Source organism: Diachasmimorpha longicaudata, chromosome 7 (genome assembly GCF_034640455.1).
Source record: "Diachasmimorpha longicaudata isolate KC_UGA_2023 chromosome 7, iyDiaLong2, whole genome shotgun sequence".
NCBI classification, from domain to species: Eukaryota; Metazoa; Arthropoda; class Insecta; order Hymenoptera; family Braconidae; genus Diachasmimorpha; species Diachasmimorpha longicaudata.
Window position 1 is genome coordinate 8,906,139 of NC_087231.1, and position 17,549 is coordinate 8,923,687.

Here is a 17,549-nt window from a genome sequence, read left to right on the forward strand (position 1 = left end):
TTCCCAGTAAATTGGAATTTAAAGCCCATTCATTCAAGATCAAGCGACAGGCAGAGCCGTAAAAAATTCCGAGAAACATTCCCCTTGTTGTTGGTCTGCTCCTCAATACGCAGATCTTACGACCGTACGCTCCCCTCCTAAAAATTCATTCATGCAAGCCCTTTCAAAACAAAGCAAACCCCGTCGTCCCAGAAAAAGAGTAAATAGTAAATACTGGATAAAAATTTCAAGAGAAATTTTTTATTGCCAGGCGCCAGGGGACGAACCAGCGTAAGAATATTAATGAAGAAACCGAGCCGCGTGTTTTGGTTAAACTGCCAAATGTAAATATTGGGCATTCGGCGAAATGAACGAAGGCCTCTCTTTCATCAATGCCCCAGCCTTATGAATGCCTCCAATATGCCCTGGACGGTGTCAACGATACCCTTTATCGCATTTCCGGGCGTTATTATGTCTAACTTCAAGTCACCTACGGTGTAAATAAATACCCCATATCTGAGAACGTCATCGGGGCACTTGAGAGCTGGAAGCATTGGGTGTCTCGGTTGGACGCCTCCGTAGCTACGGTCTTTCAGTTCCTGTCAAGATCGACACGTGAAAAGTATACCGGGGTACCTAGTGCAAGACACGCGAGTGATGGTGTCCTCGGTGTCATTCGGTTCAATGATTTTTTGGGCTGCACTATCGGTAAACAGTGTGTAAGACCTTGCAATTGAATTGGTATTATGCACGTTTACCAAGGGTGCACCTTGAAATTATCAACCCGTTGGTGTGAAAGGGGTGGGCTCCTAGGGGTACCCATATTCTAGCATAATACCTTGTTCTTTAAATGGCATTATGCTAAAAAAATGTGGTATCACGGGGGAGCTTTTATCAGCAATTGAAAGTGACATTTACACAATGAAGGAGAAAAAAACGTGAAGTTTGAGCGGAGATAGTGAGGTCTTCTTTTATCAATTCACGCGATAGACGAGCCATCCAGCGTACAGTGATTAACTGCATCTTAGCGGTAATGAGAATCGTCTTTCTGCAGCTCTAATGTGTTTGCGTAATTGAAGAGAAAATGTCTGTTATTGGAGTTCGCGAATTTTTCGGTAATCGGGCATCGGCGGAAAAAATTGCAGTCGTTGGAGGAGGAATTGTAGGGGTGACAGCTGCAGTCGCTGTCAAGGAGAGTTTTCCGCGGTGTGAGGTGACAATTTTTAGTGAAAACTTCACTCCTGATACTACTGGAGATGGGAGCGCCGGCCTCTGGGGTCCCTTCCTCTGTGGAATCGAGTCGCAGGATAATATTGTGTAGGATATAGGTTTTAAGTCGATTTTAATTCTCGGTTGTGGAGTATTCGTGGGGTGAAGGGGTGGTGGTCGACTGGGGATTATTTCATTTAAATTGAAATGAGTTTTCGGGGAGAAGTGCACGGAAAAAATTGTGCATCGATGAAAATTAGGCCTCCAGGGGGCGAAACGTGGAATGAAATGACAATCAACCACTTTTTAGGTGAAGGTTTGTTGGAGAAATTACTCTGGGAGGCTAATTTTTGTGATAAAATTGACCCTCGGCCCTCGGTCTGGCCCCCTGGAGGTCTAATTTGTACCTAAATTTTTTTTCCGTGCGGATATTGGAAAATTGATCATATGCGAAGAAAAGACTGAGGGCGGATTTTATTTTTATTCCAACAAGTGTTGGTGCAATATTCAGTTATTGATTTTTTTTAATATTCGGGCATGTCCTTGCGTAGACAATAGATCTTTTCCCTCGGGGAGTCAGGGGATTTTCCATATTTTTTAACTCGAGAAACTGCAAAAATATTTCACCTAGATTTTCAGAATGAAAAGGTCTATAGTGGAGCCTCTTAACCTATTATCACATGATATATATTTGCCAGTCGATGGGGTGGTGGCACTCACCGTTGGCTCGAGAGCCTTTGGAAGTTGGGATTGACACCTGAGACTGGAGTCCAACTGTTACCAGTCACTCGTGTATCAAGCATCCCCGGTTTCTATCAAACAGTGGAATGGTTCCACTTGGTGTACGGCTATCGTCGCCTAGGTGATGTGGAAATAGCCCGATTGAATGAAGAGCACGGCGCTAACTACTGGTAAATGGGTGCGGTAATATGCATCTGATTGAAAAATTAATTAACCGGTGAAAAATATTCAATTAGCGAGGGGCTCGAGTTCCTGACGTACACGAGCGAGCCAAAGAAACTTTTGCCCTGGCTAATGAATAAATTTCACTCATTGGGTGGAACAATGAAAACCAGAAAGATCAATAAACTGGGCAAATTAGCTGAGGAGGGATATGGAATTGTGATAAACTGCAGTGGCCTTGGAGCGCGGGAGCTTGTGGGGGACTCAATGGTTAAACCCATTAGAGGTCAAGTTACTCGGGTAATGAATTCATCAGTTTTTATTCTTACAGAAACAGAGCAGGAAACGTGCAAGAAAAGTATGAATTAGCGATTTTTTTTATTCTAGGTCAATGCACCCTGGTCCTACCGGGTTATTCTTTGCGATGACGATGATGGAAATTATATTATCCCGAAGTAAATTGGAAAAAAATTTTTTTTTCAATTGTTCTCCTGGTTAAATTGCATAAAACAAGATTCTGCTTCATATTTGTTTCTGTATGAAATTATCCCAAGAACGAGGGGTCAAGAGATAATGTCGATAATTTTTTGAAAATTTTCTTTCGTTAAAAAAATGATTATAAAAACAGTGAAGTTAAGGGTACATAACACCCTTACAATCCCTCGATTCTAGGATAATTTCGCAATGAGGGGAAGTGCATGTACAGAATCGTTTCTCATTTTGAAATACTATGGATTTTTTATTCTCTCATTTAAACTGTTGATAGCGTTGACAGTGTCATTCTCGGTGGGACGCACCAAGAAGACGACTACGACACAACCGTTCGTCCGCTTGAGTCCAAGTTTATTCGCCAGGGATGCGCTAAAATAGTTCCAGCCCATGAAGTAATAGCGAAACCCCAATAATACCCCAATGGTATCATTTTTTCCATTCCTATTCTTCTTTTTTTTTGTAGACCAGCGAAACTATCAAAGAATGGGTGGGATTGCGCCCCGGGCGAACAACAATTCGACTAGAGCCTGAAACCTTACACACGGCGAATGGAGAGGCCTTCACTGTAATTAAAAATCCACTTATCATTCCCATAGCCGAGTAGTAAGGCGAGATAGTATTTATAAAAAAAGTGAAAATTTATCGGCAACTGAGTGGAAGTTAATATTCTTCTTCTATGCGTCTAACATTCGCTACAAATCAATATCTCGTCCTACCCCTCAGGTTACTCTGAAATCAATGAATCGTTCATATGAAATAATTGAAACAATCATCTCCTCATCATTGAACCGATTCATTATTACTTTTATTAAGGTAATACATAATTATGGACACGGGGGAAGTGGAGTGACATTCGCTTGGGGGTGTGCCCAAGACGTAGCAGAAATCCTGAAAGGAATCCTGGACAAAGGGCCTACATATCGCTCCCGCCTGTAGTCACGTGTAGTTGCAATGTCCCACGATCGTTGTAAATCTGATGAAAACATAGGGACTAATAAGCACGTTGCAGCAATTATCCACAGAGTACCAAAATTATCATCTCCATTAAAACAAACGAAAAGAATAATACTTAATTTTTAATTACTCCATAAACAGTCCAAAGCAGTGCATTGTCACTGTTTGTTCATGCATTCATGCAGGGAGAGTTGAAAAGGAAAAAAAAAGGAATAACAGTACGTAATTATATTTAACAAAGTAACATTAAGAACGGTAACTGGTACAGTATGCACCTGATGCTATTTTGGGTATAATGCCGTGATTCTAGAATAATAAGAGGGGGTGTACGCGTAATAACGTGGTCATGGTCGTGACGTAGTCTAATTATAACACCACTTTTCACAAATGTCCCTTATGTAGTTCTCGGGTTCTACTCAGTTTGCATGCAAATGCCAAGGAGAATACATGTTAACGAGGATTATGCCTGTACAAAGGATAAATAAATATTTCACGTGTTTATCAATTTATCCAAGTTATGCTGTAATGACTGGTAACATCGTCGCAATCAATTTCAATTGACAAGGGGAAAATTAAAAAAAAATGGATTTACAATATTGAGTAATATATCTGACCAACGAATACGTGGGAAATGTGAGTCTGAATTGTTATGTGATGAGGAAAAATTCCGTAGAAAAAAGACATGAGAGATGTCAGGCTGCAACTTCATTTCGTTGTGGAAGAAACAAAAAAAATGAAATTGTGACATTCAATAAATTCCTTCCGTTGCAAATACTTGCTGAGTATTTTTTTGTATAATCTCACTGAGGCATCGAATGATGCCCGATCAATGGCGACCAGGTCCACGCCATGAACACCGCTGAAGATATCACGAAATATCTTGTTCAGAATCAAAATCATGGAATTGAATCTAACAGCGAGAATGACAGTGACTCATCCACCGAGACAGATAACTCCGGGATCGTGAAACTTTGTGATGAAGGGGGTGGGTCGAATAGACTTGCTGAGAATGAATTTAGAGTTGAAAATTTCCGGGAGATGGGCGAAATCAAAGGTAAATGAGCGATAATGCTTGATTATTGGAAATTAGAGCGAATTTATATTAGGGAAACGCGGAGGCATGGAGTCAAAGGAGAAAAAAGACGGTGACATTGCACCAGCCAAAACGAGAAAGAGAAGAAGGAGGTGAGAGTTTAAGTAAAAAATGTCAATTAAAAGTTCTGTTTTAATTAACGGAAATTTCACTTCAGATTACTATCGATTTGCACTACTAATTGCAAGTACGATGTTGTGAGACGGGTGGCGGCGTTGTACGGCATGAGGGAAGTGACTGAGGACAGTGCCTGGAATTTGTACTGGACTGATTTGAGCATCAGTATTGAGAGAGCAAAGGATATGAAGAGATTTCAAAAGGTCAACCACTTCCCAGGGATGACTGAGATATGCAGGAAAGATCTGCTCGCGAGAAATCTCAATCGCATGCTCAGAATGTTTCCCAAGGACTACAATTTCTTTCCGAAGACTTGGTGTCTTCCGGCCGAGTGAGTTTGTTAGCAACTTTTTTTTATTGCTGTTGAAATAAGTGAGTTGGCACGTAGCTTGGATAGAACGGGAAATACATTGAAATCTGGACTTTGGATTGCACTTGTTTCTTTTTTAAAAAAGTTTCCGATACTGCATCCCTTCACGTGAACATAATAATTATTTTTAGAAATCGAGAAGTATTTTATTTATAAAAATTCATGTTCTAGCTATGGGGATCTAGTAGCTTATGCGAGAACTCGACGATCAAAAACATTTATTATAAAACCAGACACAGGCTGCCAGGGTCGAGGGATATACTTGACCAAGAACTTGAAAGAAGTTAAACCTTATGAGCGAATGATCTGTCAAGTTTATGTAGCAAAAGTAATGCCCAGTGGGTTTGAAGTTGAATAATCCATTCCTACAACTACCATTTGCTTTAATTCATTTCATATCTTTAGCCCTTTTTGATAGATGGATTCAAATTTGATCTTCGGGTTTATACTCTGATTACTTCCTGCGATCCTCTTAGGATTTACGTCTACAACGACGGTCTCGCAAGGTTAAAAATTTGAATTGCCTCAACTCTGCTCAAGAATACCCCGAAAATATACGATAAAAAATTTACAGATTTGCGACGAGTAGATACAAAGAACCCACGAATCACAATACTTCAAACGTGTTTATGCACTTGACGAATTATGCTGTTAACAAGCACAGCCGATTGTATGTGATTGACGAAGAAATGGGAAGCAAACGAAAAATATCCACTCTGAACAGGGCCCTACAATCTGATGGCGTGGATATCGATGAGCTCTGGAGGAAAATAGACGAAGTTGTAGTCAAGACGGTGCTGTCTGCCTATCCAATATTAAAGCACAGTTATAGCACGTGTTTTTCAACTCATGACCTTACCTACGCCTGCTTCGAGATCTTAGGCTTTGACATTTTAATCGACTCGAAGTTAAAGCCCTATTTATTGGAGGTAAATATCTCAATGCAAATGACCTTCATGAGGGGATAGTGAGAGAAGATGACGTCAAGATATGAAAGAACAAAAATTTTAGGGATTAATTTCCAATTTTTAGAGATCTTCCTGTAATAATCTGTAATAATCACCAGGTAAACCATTCGCCAAGTTTCCACACAGACGCTCAACTCGACAAGGACATAAAGGAATCCCTCCTAATGGACACGTTCAACATGCTGAATCTCCATCACTGCGACAAGCGTAAGATCATCGAGGAGGACAGAAAAAGAGTAAGAGACAGATTGCTCCAGGGAATTAACACAAAAGACCCCAGGTACCGCTCTCGAAATCGCTTCTCCACTGTCTAAATTTCACAAATGATAAATATTGTGAAAATTGAATGTAGTGTGAACGATACTGTAGGCCCGTCGAAGGTGGAAGAGAAATCCCTGGAGGCGGATCGCAAATGGGAGGATGAACATATGGGTAACTTCCGTCGGGTTTATCCCAGCAATGGTGATCAAAAATACGATGCGTTCTTCAAACAGAACAACACATCGATGTTCCAGGATACAGCAGCCTCGAGGGCACGAGAGGAAGCTTCAAAACTCCAACGCGAAGAGGCAACAGTAACGTTCACAAAATTAACCAACTTCTCAACTTCCAAAATATCCGTTCATTCGTGATTAATACATGAACTTTAATCACTCAAGAAGTTTATTAACTTCTTTTTTACCACTAGTTACACCGATTTATTGAACTAACGGAAACTGGATTAGGAAGAGTGACCACAACTGGTTCACGTACTCTATTCCATTAAGGAGATTACGAACCTCGAACAGTATTTTAGGGTAAATTGAGGAGGTGTAATGGAAAATGTTATTGAGCAGTGCTTTTAACTGTTTCATTACCGACGATAATTGAGTTTCTCGAGGAAAAATGAAGGAACTGTTGCAACGTTAATAATATTCAATATTTTGCCGAGAGAATTTTAAACTAAAATATTAGTTAAATAGAGCTTAAGAGAGTGACTCCCATGATAGTGGAGTTTTAATATTTAATGAGGCTCAAAATCTATCCATTACATCTCCTTTGTCGAGTGGAAAAATTTGTTTGAGATTTTGCGGAACGAAGAAATTAAATTATTCAATGATTCAAGTCATAAGTTGAGAAAAAAGTGGAAAAAAATGGAATCGTAGCATTTTACTGAGTAAAATAACTTTAAATAAAAGTTGTCTTTAGCTTTTAGATACCCTATCAGACCTGAGAAGTCTCTCGATGGTTATATTCATCAACCGAACCGACTTTGAAAAAGCCTTGGGAAATAATCAATCAGTTTGAATTTGTTTATCACCTTCAGATGAGAATGAGAGAGGAGGAGAGTAAACGAATGGCATCGAAATGGGATCCAAAGTTGGAGACAGAGAGTCCCACGGGCGCAAGGGGTATCAACTCAATGTCAGCTAGAAACAAACCAAACTCGGCAATATCGAAGCGATCTAGTCTGACACCAACGGTAAATCCCATTTTACAATTCAATCAACTGGATTATTGAATTTAATGTGATTTACAGGTGAAAAAGTCAAGGGAGCATGTGCCAATGGCAGACAGTCTCTCGTCTTTCGTTCCAGAAATAATAAGTGAGAGCGAGGAGCGAGAGCGAGTTGCTTCATTAGCCCAGCGGGATTTCTTGATAAAGAGCCATGGGATACTCGAGGAGATTTATTCGGCTATGAAGAAAAATGGTACACTTCGACCTGGTGATATTAAAAAGTATGGGATGTATGGCAAATTGGGTCAGAGGAGCGAGTATTATCCGAGCGGTGGAGTGAGTCAAAAACGTCAGGTGGAAGTTCAACTGGAATCAATCCATGGGGAGAGGGATCAGTCTGCTCTGGGGGAAAAATTGTAAGAAGTTGAGGAGAAAATTTAACTCTTTCTATGACTGATCATTTCAACAATTTCCCTTGACAGTTAAAAATTGCATTAGTGCGATACTTTTTTTTTTCAATTTGACTTCAAGTGATTTCTTATGTAACTTTATCATTTCTGCTCTGCACTTAATTTTAATTCCTATTAATTGGGGAAATTAATGTCTCTCCCTTCCTCTCTGTCTCTTGAAGCAACAAAAAACGTAATTAATATCTGGGTTTGAAGATAATGCCTAACGAAGTGCTATTTCACTGAGCGTCAAGATATTCCATTAAAACTTCCCTCCTTCGGATGATTTGAGGGGGTCTGAATAAATAACGCTGACGCCCAACAAGAACCTCTTGTGAACTACTCTCGTATTTGCTTCCGACATTCAAATTCCAAATTGAGTTTGAAAACTTGATTCTTATGTACGCGCAAAAATTCATGTATAGATTGAATTCATAAATTCATACAGTGGATCTGTAATGTATAACAACCTTTATTGCTGATATATATTTTTGTATTCACATGATAAAAAATAAACTATGAACAATTTTTGTTGTGAGTCGGGTTAATTTTCTTGTTAATTGCCTTTTTAAAATCTTTTTCCATTAGTTCTTTTTTTGTGACTGTGAAGAATATATAGATGTATATGATAATAATATGACGTAGTTAATGGGTTCCTCCTGCCATTTATAATGTAACTGGCTCAATCAATATGAATTGAACATGACAGTTCATACGTTCCATTGAAAATTAAAATTTTGTTTCATTATATTTTTACAAACTTTCGAAGTCAAATGGATATCTTCAGAAATTTCAAATTTTTTTTCTCTGTGTTTCGATCTATTATTAAAAAGAAATATTGTGATACGTACAAGTTAATCAGGCCTTTAATATTATTTATACAGTACCAATGTGTAGTTAGTAATATGTTTTTTCTTTTTCGAATAATTATCTCAATGCAAAGCTTACTCGAAACACATGCATGAACTCCATGTTCCATTACATTAGGATCTGTTTGCTTTATGTACATTCAACTCCATCAATTGAATTATCGGGGCATCACACATCCCGGAATATCCCCACATCACAATTTTTTAGGCTCCGTTTTATTTTTCCTTCACTCATCAAACGGAGAAACGGTCAATTAGTTATATACAGTAAAGGAATAATGTGACACTGAAATTTATGAATCTGATATCTGTCTGACATAAAAATGAAGAAATATTTTCGCTTTAAAAATGATTTATCAGTGGGTTAGTAAAGAGGGTATTTCACTCGATAAGCACACCGCGATTCAGAGAAAACTTGCGAAACAATTCGCACCTATTACACCTGTGAATCGATCTCACAAATTCATTTATCAGAACATTTTCGTAGAAAATAGTGACGTAAATATGTACAACTTACATGAGATTGTGGTATGCCATCGATATTCACTTGAATTGCATAGTATAGTTTTAAAAAAAATGTTCGAATATTTCTGTCTAGGCTCTGTGACCCGTAAAAATGAATTATTAGAAGTATTCAAATTTCAGAATAATTTTTTTTTCCTTTTTTCATTATTTGTACAAATAATACAAAATTTTTAATACACGAGTTTTGTGATGTTATCCTGCTGAATATAGCATTCACGTAAATGTAATTATTCTTCAATGTCTTTCATCATAACTGAAAATCTATCGGATGGCTTTATGCGATTGACATAATCGAATTTATAATTGATAAATGAAAGTAAAATCAAATAATGTAAAAAAAAAGTACTTGGCAATGGATAGTCTATTCGTTGTAATACTAATATGAGCATTATGTTATATATAGGATCCTGTTTTTTGTAATATCTATTTGTTTCAATGACGCATGATTAAACTATAATAATTCTTAATCAATAAAACGATGAGTAACTAGTTTATTCATTAATTTTTGTCATAGAATATGTTCTAATAATTAGAAATAATAAAGAAAAAAATCCTGTACAATTACGTGCGAGCACGTTAATTCCACGCCTAGCTGCCCATGGAATTTATATCGACGAAACATTTTAAGAATCCATATTCTTATTAAAAAGATATAAGTTACTCTCAGTGGAATTAATTCTGGCAAGAAATATTTTTCTCGTCAAATAAAGATATAAAAAGAGAAAAAAATCAAATTAAAAACGACCTTTAGGCTATTATTCTATGTCCGTAATTGCGTAAGCTTTTAACTAATGAAAAATTAATATACAATTTGATGTACAGGCCAGTGTATACTTTTAAAAATATAGGATTTACACACAAGAAATAAAACCTCAATAGCGTCCAATTAAAATGGAAATAAAATCACAGATCATAAACATTTGTTTTGGCCAAAAGAAGAATGATAAAAAAAAAATCCTAGTTTACGCTTTTTTGTACCAATTATTCTCTGGGTTCTATAATTGCGTTATTTTATACAGATAGACACCCGTTTGAATATGAGTTTCTGGCGATCAACTATTAGACAATAAATCCTAGAATAAAAGACACGAAGAAAATCTTCGTGTTTGCTTTTTACAATCAACTTTGTCAAGTTATCTTCAGTGTTGTTTCTTTCTTCATTTTCGAGCTAACGGAGATCTGTCGGTGACGCAAGATTTGGCCGAATGGATTTCATTTAATTTGGGAGGAAAATTGAATTTACAGTGTCCGAGTGAAAATCTGGCAAGCGTACGTTAGCTTCTCAGCCATATTTACACTTGTAAATGTAAAATGACCTGCTCGCACTTGCAGCAAAATATCCTAAGTCTTTAACAAGTTAAAGCTAAAAGTCATTAACAAACATCGTAGGCTCCGTATTGAAATGCCTCAGAGGCAGTTGATGTTGTCTGTTTTATTTCAATTTCCTCGATTATCTTGCCCAATATTCAGAGTGAAGTGCGTGAGTTCAGTGCAGTTTGCACACGAATGTTCCTCTACCTTCATTTTTTATTTATTTCTTATTTAAAAGTGTGTAATATAGAGTAATAAACTTTAACAATGTGTCACTTGCGTGTCTGTGGAACGACCAACTGTGAGGTGTTATGGCTTGAATTTGACCAGAGGTATGTTTTTAGATTGTAAACACTTATCACACACCCATTCTGCGTAGACCTCTTGCGTCAGTAGTTGGAAGGCTGCTTCCGATAACCCCGAGCATCCTCTGTTTACAGAGGGAGAAAATCAGTATATTAGCGTTATATTTTTCCAATTATCTTGACGAAATGTCAAACAAGTCACTTTACATATTATGATATTAATCAACTGAACCAAAAGGTCAAGTTAATTGTTTTTCCAAGTCTGGGATAATTTTATCTGAGTCTGCACCCGTACAGACGAATATATCCAAAAAATGGACTGACTTGGAGGAATTTTTGTTTTTTGCGATAAATCCGTAAATATTGACATGGGCAAAACCACGACGGTTATGCGAGATTATAATCATTGATTGAATGTAAATAATTTACCTGTGAAACCAGAAATTACAGCCAGACTCACAAAGGATTCCCTGATCGTTATCATGTACTTCTTTGTGGCATACACCACATGGATAAATGGGTGGTGCGTTTGGGTTTTGGGAATTGAAAACCATTGGTTGGTCAGCTGGGTAGATCTGGAATGAAAAAAATTGGAATATTAAAAGCCAAATCACAAAAAGAGTCAGTGTAAGATCTTGCTGAAGTGTTCTTAACTTTGCCAGCAATCGAGAATTTTTTATCTCAAGAAATCGTTTTCGAGCTGTCAGAAGCGGAGAAAATGACAAAAAAGCAGTAAAAGCTCCGATTCAGTGAATCTGTCATATTGAATGAGTACAGAAATTTGATGGAGGAAAATATTCGAGATATTTCTAGAATACAGCCGACGTTTACTCTCAATCGCAATGACTTTGCACGAATGCAATAACGCTTGCTCTTCCCTTCAAACTGCTGTTTTTTTTTGGGAAATTTAACACCTTTCGCGGAGAGACGACTGCTTATCCGAAAGCTATGTTCTTTATTCAAGAAATTACTTAACGTCAACGGGTTGATTACTAAATTCACTGCTTATGAAGGATCATTCATTCATTTTAATATATGTTATATTATAATAATAGTTTTAGTCTACTGACCTTGCCCGCAGAAACCGGCATAGGTTTGGGTCCCATTCCAGGAGGTCCTTGGAACCCATGAGGCGGCATATTGCCACCCATCCCCATAGGATGTCCCATCGGTGGTCCCCCACTCATATTATTCCCCATGCCGCCCATAGGCCCACCCATGTGCCCCATCTGATTAGGATGTGGCATGTTTATATTGGACATGCTGTTCATAGGCGGTCCACCCATGTTCATATTGCTCATGGCATTTGGCCCAGACATATTCATATTATTAGGTGCCATCGAGCTCATCGTCGTCATGGGGCCATTCATGGGCCTTCCTAAATTACTGAGATTATTTCCCATATGATTGGGGTGTGGTTGCGAACCATTATGATTCAACGGGCTGTTCACATTGTTCATGGGCGGTCCATTTAGTGGACTGTTAGGCGGCATATGGCTGTTGATATTGTTAATATTTATTGGTCCATTAGGCATGTGATTGTGATTGTTCCCACCGATGCTATTCATGGGTGAACCCAGGGGCCCTCCCATGGGACTTCCCATACTGTGGCCCATGTTGTTCATGGGACTGCCCATCGGTCCACTGTTCATACTGTTCATGGGACTGCCCATTGGTGGACCACTCATCGGTGTATTGCTCATATGGCCCATGTTCATGTGATTGTTCATACTGTTCATGGGCCCTGGTGGCATGCTTGGTCCCATATTGTTCATTGGGCTCATGCCACCCATGGGCGCGTGGTTCATCGGCGACATGCCACCCATGTGATTTATGTGATTACCCATAGGTGAATTGCCCATTGGGCTCATGTTCCCCATGCTGTGGGGCATCATTGGGGACATTCCGCCCATTGGTGTCAACGGACTCATTCCTCTCATAGGTGGACCACCCATATGGTGGGGATGGTGGGGGTGCATGTGTGGTGGACCACCGTGCATCATTGGATTTTGAGCACTTTGGGGTGGCGTATCGTCGAACGGATTACTCGCCACTATTGTGTCACCGTAACCTGACAGCGGTGGGGGTAGTAAATCCTGAAAGCAATTTCATTATTTTTTTACTACGTCAAAAGGGGAGATTTTGAAATAGAGTGCTATTAGGGCACTTTGTTAATAGTAGAGGGTAGGAATTTAATGAATTTGAAAGGGGATGGGGATTAAGAGTGGGGCCTGTCAGTGAGTTTCGAAAAATTGACATTTTTGGAGGTAATTTTAATGCTGATGGTGGCACGATGATGCATAAACTTGTTGTTGAAATACTAATCTCAAGGTCGAAGCAGTACTCCGTGATAATAGGTGATGAAATGGGCGGAAAGGTATTGCGAAATTTCAGCAATTTCTGATTTTGAGGGGAGAGATCAACCCACGGAATGCGAGACTTGCAGAGGTTTGGGAGGGATGAATGTGAGGAGAGTTCAATATCTTTCTTTGTGGTTATAAATTCTTTTGTGAGGGGTTCATGTTGGAGGGTGAAGCTCAGCAGCAAAGACTTGAAATTCTTCGAATAGACGAATTCAAAATGTCCAATTGCAAAAATAGATTTTTTCAATGTTGAGGAGTTTTTTTTCCACGAATTTTTCGATCCAAGATGACTGGGAATAGTTTAACTTATTTTTGAGGAAAGTTGTTTTATCCTCTCGATTCAGACCCAGCTTTAAATTATTTCACTCCTTCGCTGCTGAACTGAAGTTGAATTGACTAATTCACACAGCGATATCCACTGTCTACTCTCTAATCCATTGGATCCAGAAATAAATTGCCATGTAAAAGGCCAAACTAATCGAATTTGCCTTTTATCGACTTGCCCTAATTACAAAACTCATCGAAATAGCTCCAAAACTAAATTATTCCCCGAGAATCGATGGAGTCATCCCCTGAATATATTATAGGATCTGTCTTTGCGACATCTTCCTGTCACAGACATAATCATTCCAATCAATTGAAGGGGATTCAACACTGGGACAGCCCACACTCGATAATTCATAAAATTTTCCATAAATCACTTTACCTGGACCGTCGGTGGTGGCTGTGGTGCAGGTGGTGCTACATTGGCATTAGTCCTTCTTTTCTTTTTAGGATTAGCACCAGCTGGTGGTGGTAGCGGAGGATGAGGATGGGCGCTTGGCTCTGGATGTGGTGCATTTGGTCCCATGCCCACTCCCATGCCCATACCACCTAGCGGCATCCTAGTAAAGGGTGGCATGCCTGCAATGTTATGGCTCATCTCCTTTCCTTACTTTTTCCTATTTTTCTCCCTTATTTTATCATACCGAGAGAGTTAATACTATGGCTCTCTCTTGTCATACAGAGTGCTTTCTTCACTGCAATTAAAAATTAACAATATTAATTAACGTTAAATTAGCCGAGAATTGATAAAAAAATTCAATTAACAAGTCCATTTGCACCAATTTCCCTCCAATTGCACATTGAAAAGCCAAGACCATCCATTCTAGAATGAAAACAACACTTGTATATTTCTGTCATTTCCTTAGATTGAGGACGAAAGCTGAATAAATGTGGAATTTGTGCATGGAATGGCGTCAAGCTAAAACCAATGCGAGTAGCTTTCGTATATCTACAAAAAAAGTACAAAAAAAGAAACGAAAAAAAAAACGAAAGCAAAAGGCCGAGCTTCGCCTGATGCCAGTTTTCTTCGTAAACCAACCTAACCTACGTATTTTTATAGCGCACTCTCATAAGGTGTATTTATTTATAGGCTCCAATGCAACATTCACCCACGAAATATTGTCCGAATGATGAAAATAATTCTTACCATAGCATTATTGCACGATAATGAGGCCGATGCACATGATGACAATAGTTTTCTCTTATTATTCGGTGAAAGAATAACACAAGAAATGATTGTGTGTTTCGTTTTCACCTAGCTAACTTCGGTCCACTGCCAACACAGTGCGCTTCAGCTCCTTCTCCGCGTCACATACATTTTCTGAAAATTATTCATATGTTTCAATGGCACGTGCACTAAAATAGTCTTGATTACACTAGTCACTGTTCCGTATTCACGTTTAGGGAGTAGAAATATTAAGGTATTTATAGTTGTAACGCCAGCCCTTCAGGTAGCAATGACCATTGTGGCATTGTCGAACACTGGTAACTCGGCGTTTCTATGTGTTGGTTTACGACTTTCTGTTGGAGCTGCGAAGCTGTGGATGGTTGAGGCTAGATGGCGCCACTGAGACGCATTCCTGCAGCTTCATCTGGTTCCCGCGCCTCAGAACGTGTTGTTTGAATTGCCGAGTCGGAGTTTTTTTCACAGGAGAATTTTAATGACTCCTTTGCACTTAATTTCAAGAAAATTTTGAATTTTTTCCTTTTTTTAGCTCTTAATTCCGAAAAGTATATCAGTTATAGTGTAGATAAACGAAATTTCGTCCCGGAACAGTAGTTTATTTTGTTGGCACTCTTTTATAAAAAAAATAATGCGGCAATGAGATTTTTATGTTTCTTCATAATTTCGGTTTGGGTTAGCGGGATATATTTTATTTATGTGGGGTCGTCCATATTTTATTTAGTGTATTCAATTCTAGAAGTTCGTACAGTTATAAAATTCATTCATTCAAATATTGTTCGCGAACAGTTCTGAAACATTTTGTTAATAAACTTTTATGTGCACTAATGGATAATGACTTTTGTTCTCCACTGGAAATAATGGAATATCAGAGGAACTCGAATAGATGAATTTTTAATAAGGCAAAGTGAACAGAGAGGGATTATTCAGGTAAATAATATAATTTGCTCCGAAAATGGTGGGCGCCTCTTCCAAATTTTACTTTATATTGTATTTCCAATATTTATCAGAAAAATAATTCTTAAATAATATAATAATGAGGGTAAAGTATAATTAATAATAATCCTATGATGTGTCACGATTTTCAAGGTAATTTTCATTCATCTTTTCTCTCTCTCTCTCTCTCTCTCTCTCTGTAAAACTTTCACAATTTTTTATTCTGAATTACAAAAGTAATTTCTCGACATCCTGTGAAATCCTGTTATCACGGAATAAATGACCAAGTTCAAAGAGAACTCATTTCAATATTCTCAGTACTGTCCCCCATAAGAAGTTGGACGAGAACAAAACAGGCGGAACAAGCAGAACTCATCAACTCTGTATTGTAACTCGGAAGAATCCCATCACCATCGGAACTGTGCAGATCCACTGAAACAAGTTCAATCCTTTGTCCCGTGGTACAATTTTTCCATTTCTACACCTTCCTCACCCCCTATCGATCACTCATTCAAGTTTATTTTAATTACCCACCAACCATTTTTTCCTCTGCAACAATGGCATTGTTTCTGCACTATTGAAACTCCAATTCGAGATGCACCTCCGAATTTTATTCCTCAGCTTTTTTAAAACTTGTTCTCACGCATAAAAATCAAAGCTGACGAGTGGAAAGTTTAACGTAAGCGGGTAAATTAATGAATCCCTAGTAATCCCAACTCACCATTGATGAGGTAGAAACGATTTTCACTCTGTCAAACTAATCGTTAAATGGGAGGAAGGCTACAACTCTCAACGTGCTTTCCTCCTACTGTCATCCCGTTAAACGCTTAGTTCGACACTTTAATCGAAATTTATGGGAAAACCCTGTATGTTTAAATCCCTAACCGCTCAACACCATGACAATATCACCGCATATTTGAAAGCAATACGTTTTCAATCAATTCATTTCCATTGCACAAACTTCATTAAAATATTTCTGATTCTGCGTTCATTTAAATTATTCATTCCCTGTGTTATGACCACAGTTAATCGAATTGTTGATTTAGGGAGGAGTAATCAACGCACTGATACGGTGTCAATGGCTGTCGATTAAATTCAATTCACTTATCGAAGCGTCAAATCGTCCTTTTATCTCGCACTTCAGTTTTTTTTTCAGTGAATGACATAAAAATCATGGATGAGATGATTTTCAAATAATTGAATTCTTCCGTTTAATTCAGCCTATATTTCAGGAGACGTTTGATTAGTTTTTCTACGTCGAATATTCATCATGTATATTGAACATGATGGAACGGATTTGTCACAATTTTTTTCGAGAGAGAGAAAGGAATGAATTGTGACACGGGAGAAAATGGGTTGTATTTGGACATTGCATCGTCAAAGTTTCTGATAGAATTTTCGATGAACTGGTGTTTTAATTTGTAAATATTGATGAAACATGAAACATGCCCGGATGACGCTTTCCCATTCTGATGGAATAAATTTTTTTTATTATTAATAAAATAAGTGATAAAGCGCTCTCAATGATTTATTCTCCTAGTTTTCTTTTCATTCTACCAGAATTGATAGTTTGTGCTTTATTTCTATTAATAAATTGAGTAATAAATGTCTCTCATTTTTTTATTCTCTCGAGTTACTCTAACCTTTTTTTTCAATATAGAAGTATCATTTATGTCTAGAATAGAGTAATAGCATCGTCAAATGATTTTTCTACTGCACTTGATGGGAGGGACTTTTCACGCCTTTTTCAGTAGAGAAAGT

At 38.1% G+C, this 17,549-nt stretch overlaps 3 protein-coding genes across 8 annotated transcripts; 2 read left to right on the forward strand and 1 right to left on the reverse strand.

Moving 5' to 3' along the window:
• The first annotated feature begins 932 nt into the window (after nucleotides 1–932).
• Nucleotides 933–3,536, forward strand: LOC135164293 (D-amino-acid oxidase). Its single transcript, XM_064124514.1, has 7 exons — nucleotides 933–1,296; nucleotides 1,887–2,099; nucleotides 2,166–2,391; nucleotides 2,479–2,546; nucleotides 2,858–2,975; nucleotides 3,047–3,148; nucleotides 3,397–3,536. Exons 1-7 carry the CDS (start codon nucleotides 1,064–1,066, stop codon nucleotides 3,517–3,519), a joined length of 1,083 nt encoding a protein of 360 aa, XP_063980584.1. The 5' UTR covers nucleotides 933–1,063; the 3' UTR covers nucleotides 3,520–3,536.
• LOC135164289 (protein pygopus) lies at nucleotides 3,419–15,185 on the reverse strand. 3 transcript variants are annotated; one of them, XM_064124503.1, is made up of 7 exons: nucleotides 14,817–15,185; nucleotides 14,449–14,492; nucleotides 14,052–14,364; nucleotides 12,053–13,078; nucleotides 11,412–11,557; nucleotides 11,044–11,107; nucleotides 3,419–3,556 (listed from the first exon to the last, which is right to left on the reverse strand). In XM_064124503.1, exons 3-7 carry the CDS (start codon nucleotides 14,265–14,267, stop codon nucleotides 3,497–3,499), a joined length of 1,512 nt encoding a protein of 503 aa, XP_063980573.1. In that variant the 5' UTR covers nucleotides 14,268–14,364; nucleotides 14,449–14,492; nucleotides 14,817–15,185; the 3' UTR covers nucleotides 3,419–3,496. The 3 variants fall into 3 exon arrangements, with proteins under 3 accessions (XP_063980573.1, XP_063980572.1, XP_063980575.1); XM_064124502.1 differs by lacking the exon at nucleotides 14,449–14,492 and having other exon boundaries at nucleotides 14,817–15,184; XM_064124505.1 differs by lacking the exons at nucleotides 3,419–3,556; nucleotides 14,449–14,492 and having other exon boundaries at nucleotides 9,475–11,107; nucleotides 14,817–15,183.
• LOC135164288 (tubulin polyglutamylase TTLL13-like) lies at nucleotides 4,387–8,300 on the forward strand. Of its 4 annotated transcripts, none has more exons than XM_064124501.1 (11): nucleotides 4,387–4,591; nucleotides 4,644–4,722; nucleotides 4,788–5,078; nucleotides 5,289–5,445; nucleotides 5,523–5,623; nucleotides 5,692–6,046; nucleotides 6,184–6,365; nucleotides 6,438–6,660; nucleotides 7,392–7,547; nucleotides 7,605–7,939; nucleotides 8,189–8,300. In XM_064124501.1, exons 1-11 carry the CDS (start codon nucleotides 4,387–4,389, stop codon nucleotides 8,190–8,192), a joined length of 2,088 nt encoding a protein of 695 aa, XP_063980571.1. In that variant the 3' UTR covers nucleotides 8,193–8,300. The 4 variants fall into 4 exon arrangements, with proteins under 4 accessions (XP_063980571.1, XP_063980569.1, XP_063980567.1 ...); XM_064124499.1 differs by having other exon boundaries at nucleotides 5,289–5,455; nucleotides 5,536–5,623; nucleotides 8,155–8,287; XM_064124497.1 differs by having other exon boundaries at nucleotides 8,155–8,287.
• Nucleotides 15,186–17,549: the final 2,364 nt, after the last annotated feature.

Excerpts from the sequence above, each read along its gene's own strand:
- LOC135164293 (XM_064124514.1), top strand. The coding sequence starts at position 1,064 with ATGTCTGTTATTGGAGTTCGCGAATTTTTCGGTAATCGGGCATCGGCG. Across the intron at positions 2,100-2,165 it reads GAGCACGGCGCTAACTACTG|CGAGGGGCTCGAGTTCCTGA; the intron begins GTAAATGGGTGC and ends ATATTCAATTAG. Across the intron at positions 2,392-2,478 it reads TTAGAGGTCAAGTTACTCGG|GTCAATGCACCCTGGTCCTA; the intron begins GTAATGAATTCA and ends TTTTTATTCTAG.
- LOC135164288 (XM_064124497.1), top strand. The coding sequence starts at position 4,387 with ATGAACACCGCTGAAGATATCACGAAATATCTTGTTCAGAATCAAAAT. Across the intron at positions 5,446-5,522 it reads GTCAAGTTTATGTAGCAAAA|CCCTTTTTGATAGATGGATT; the intron begins GTAATGCCCAGT and ends TCATATCTTTAG. Across the intron at positions 6,047-6,183 it reads TAAAGCCCTATTTATTGGAG|GTAAACCATTCGCCAAGTTT; the intron begins GTAAATATCTCA and ends AATAATCACCAG.
- LOC135164289 (XM_064124503.1), bottom strand. The coding sequence starts at position 14,267 with ATGAGCCATAACATTGCAGGCATGCCACCCTTTACTAGGATGCCGCTA. Across the intron at positions 13,079-14,051 it reads AGCCACCACCGACGGTCCAG|GATTTACTACCCCCACCGCT; the intron begins GTAAAGTGATTT and ends AATTGCTTTCAG. Across the intron at positions 11,558-12,052 it reads TGCCGGTTTCTGCGGGCAAG|ATCTACCCAGCTGACCAACC; the intron begins GTCAGTAGACTA and ends TTTTCATTCCAG.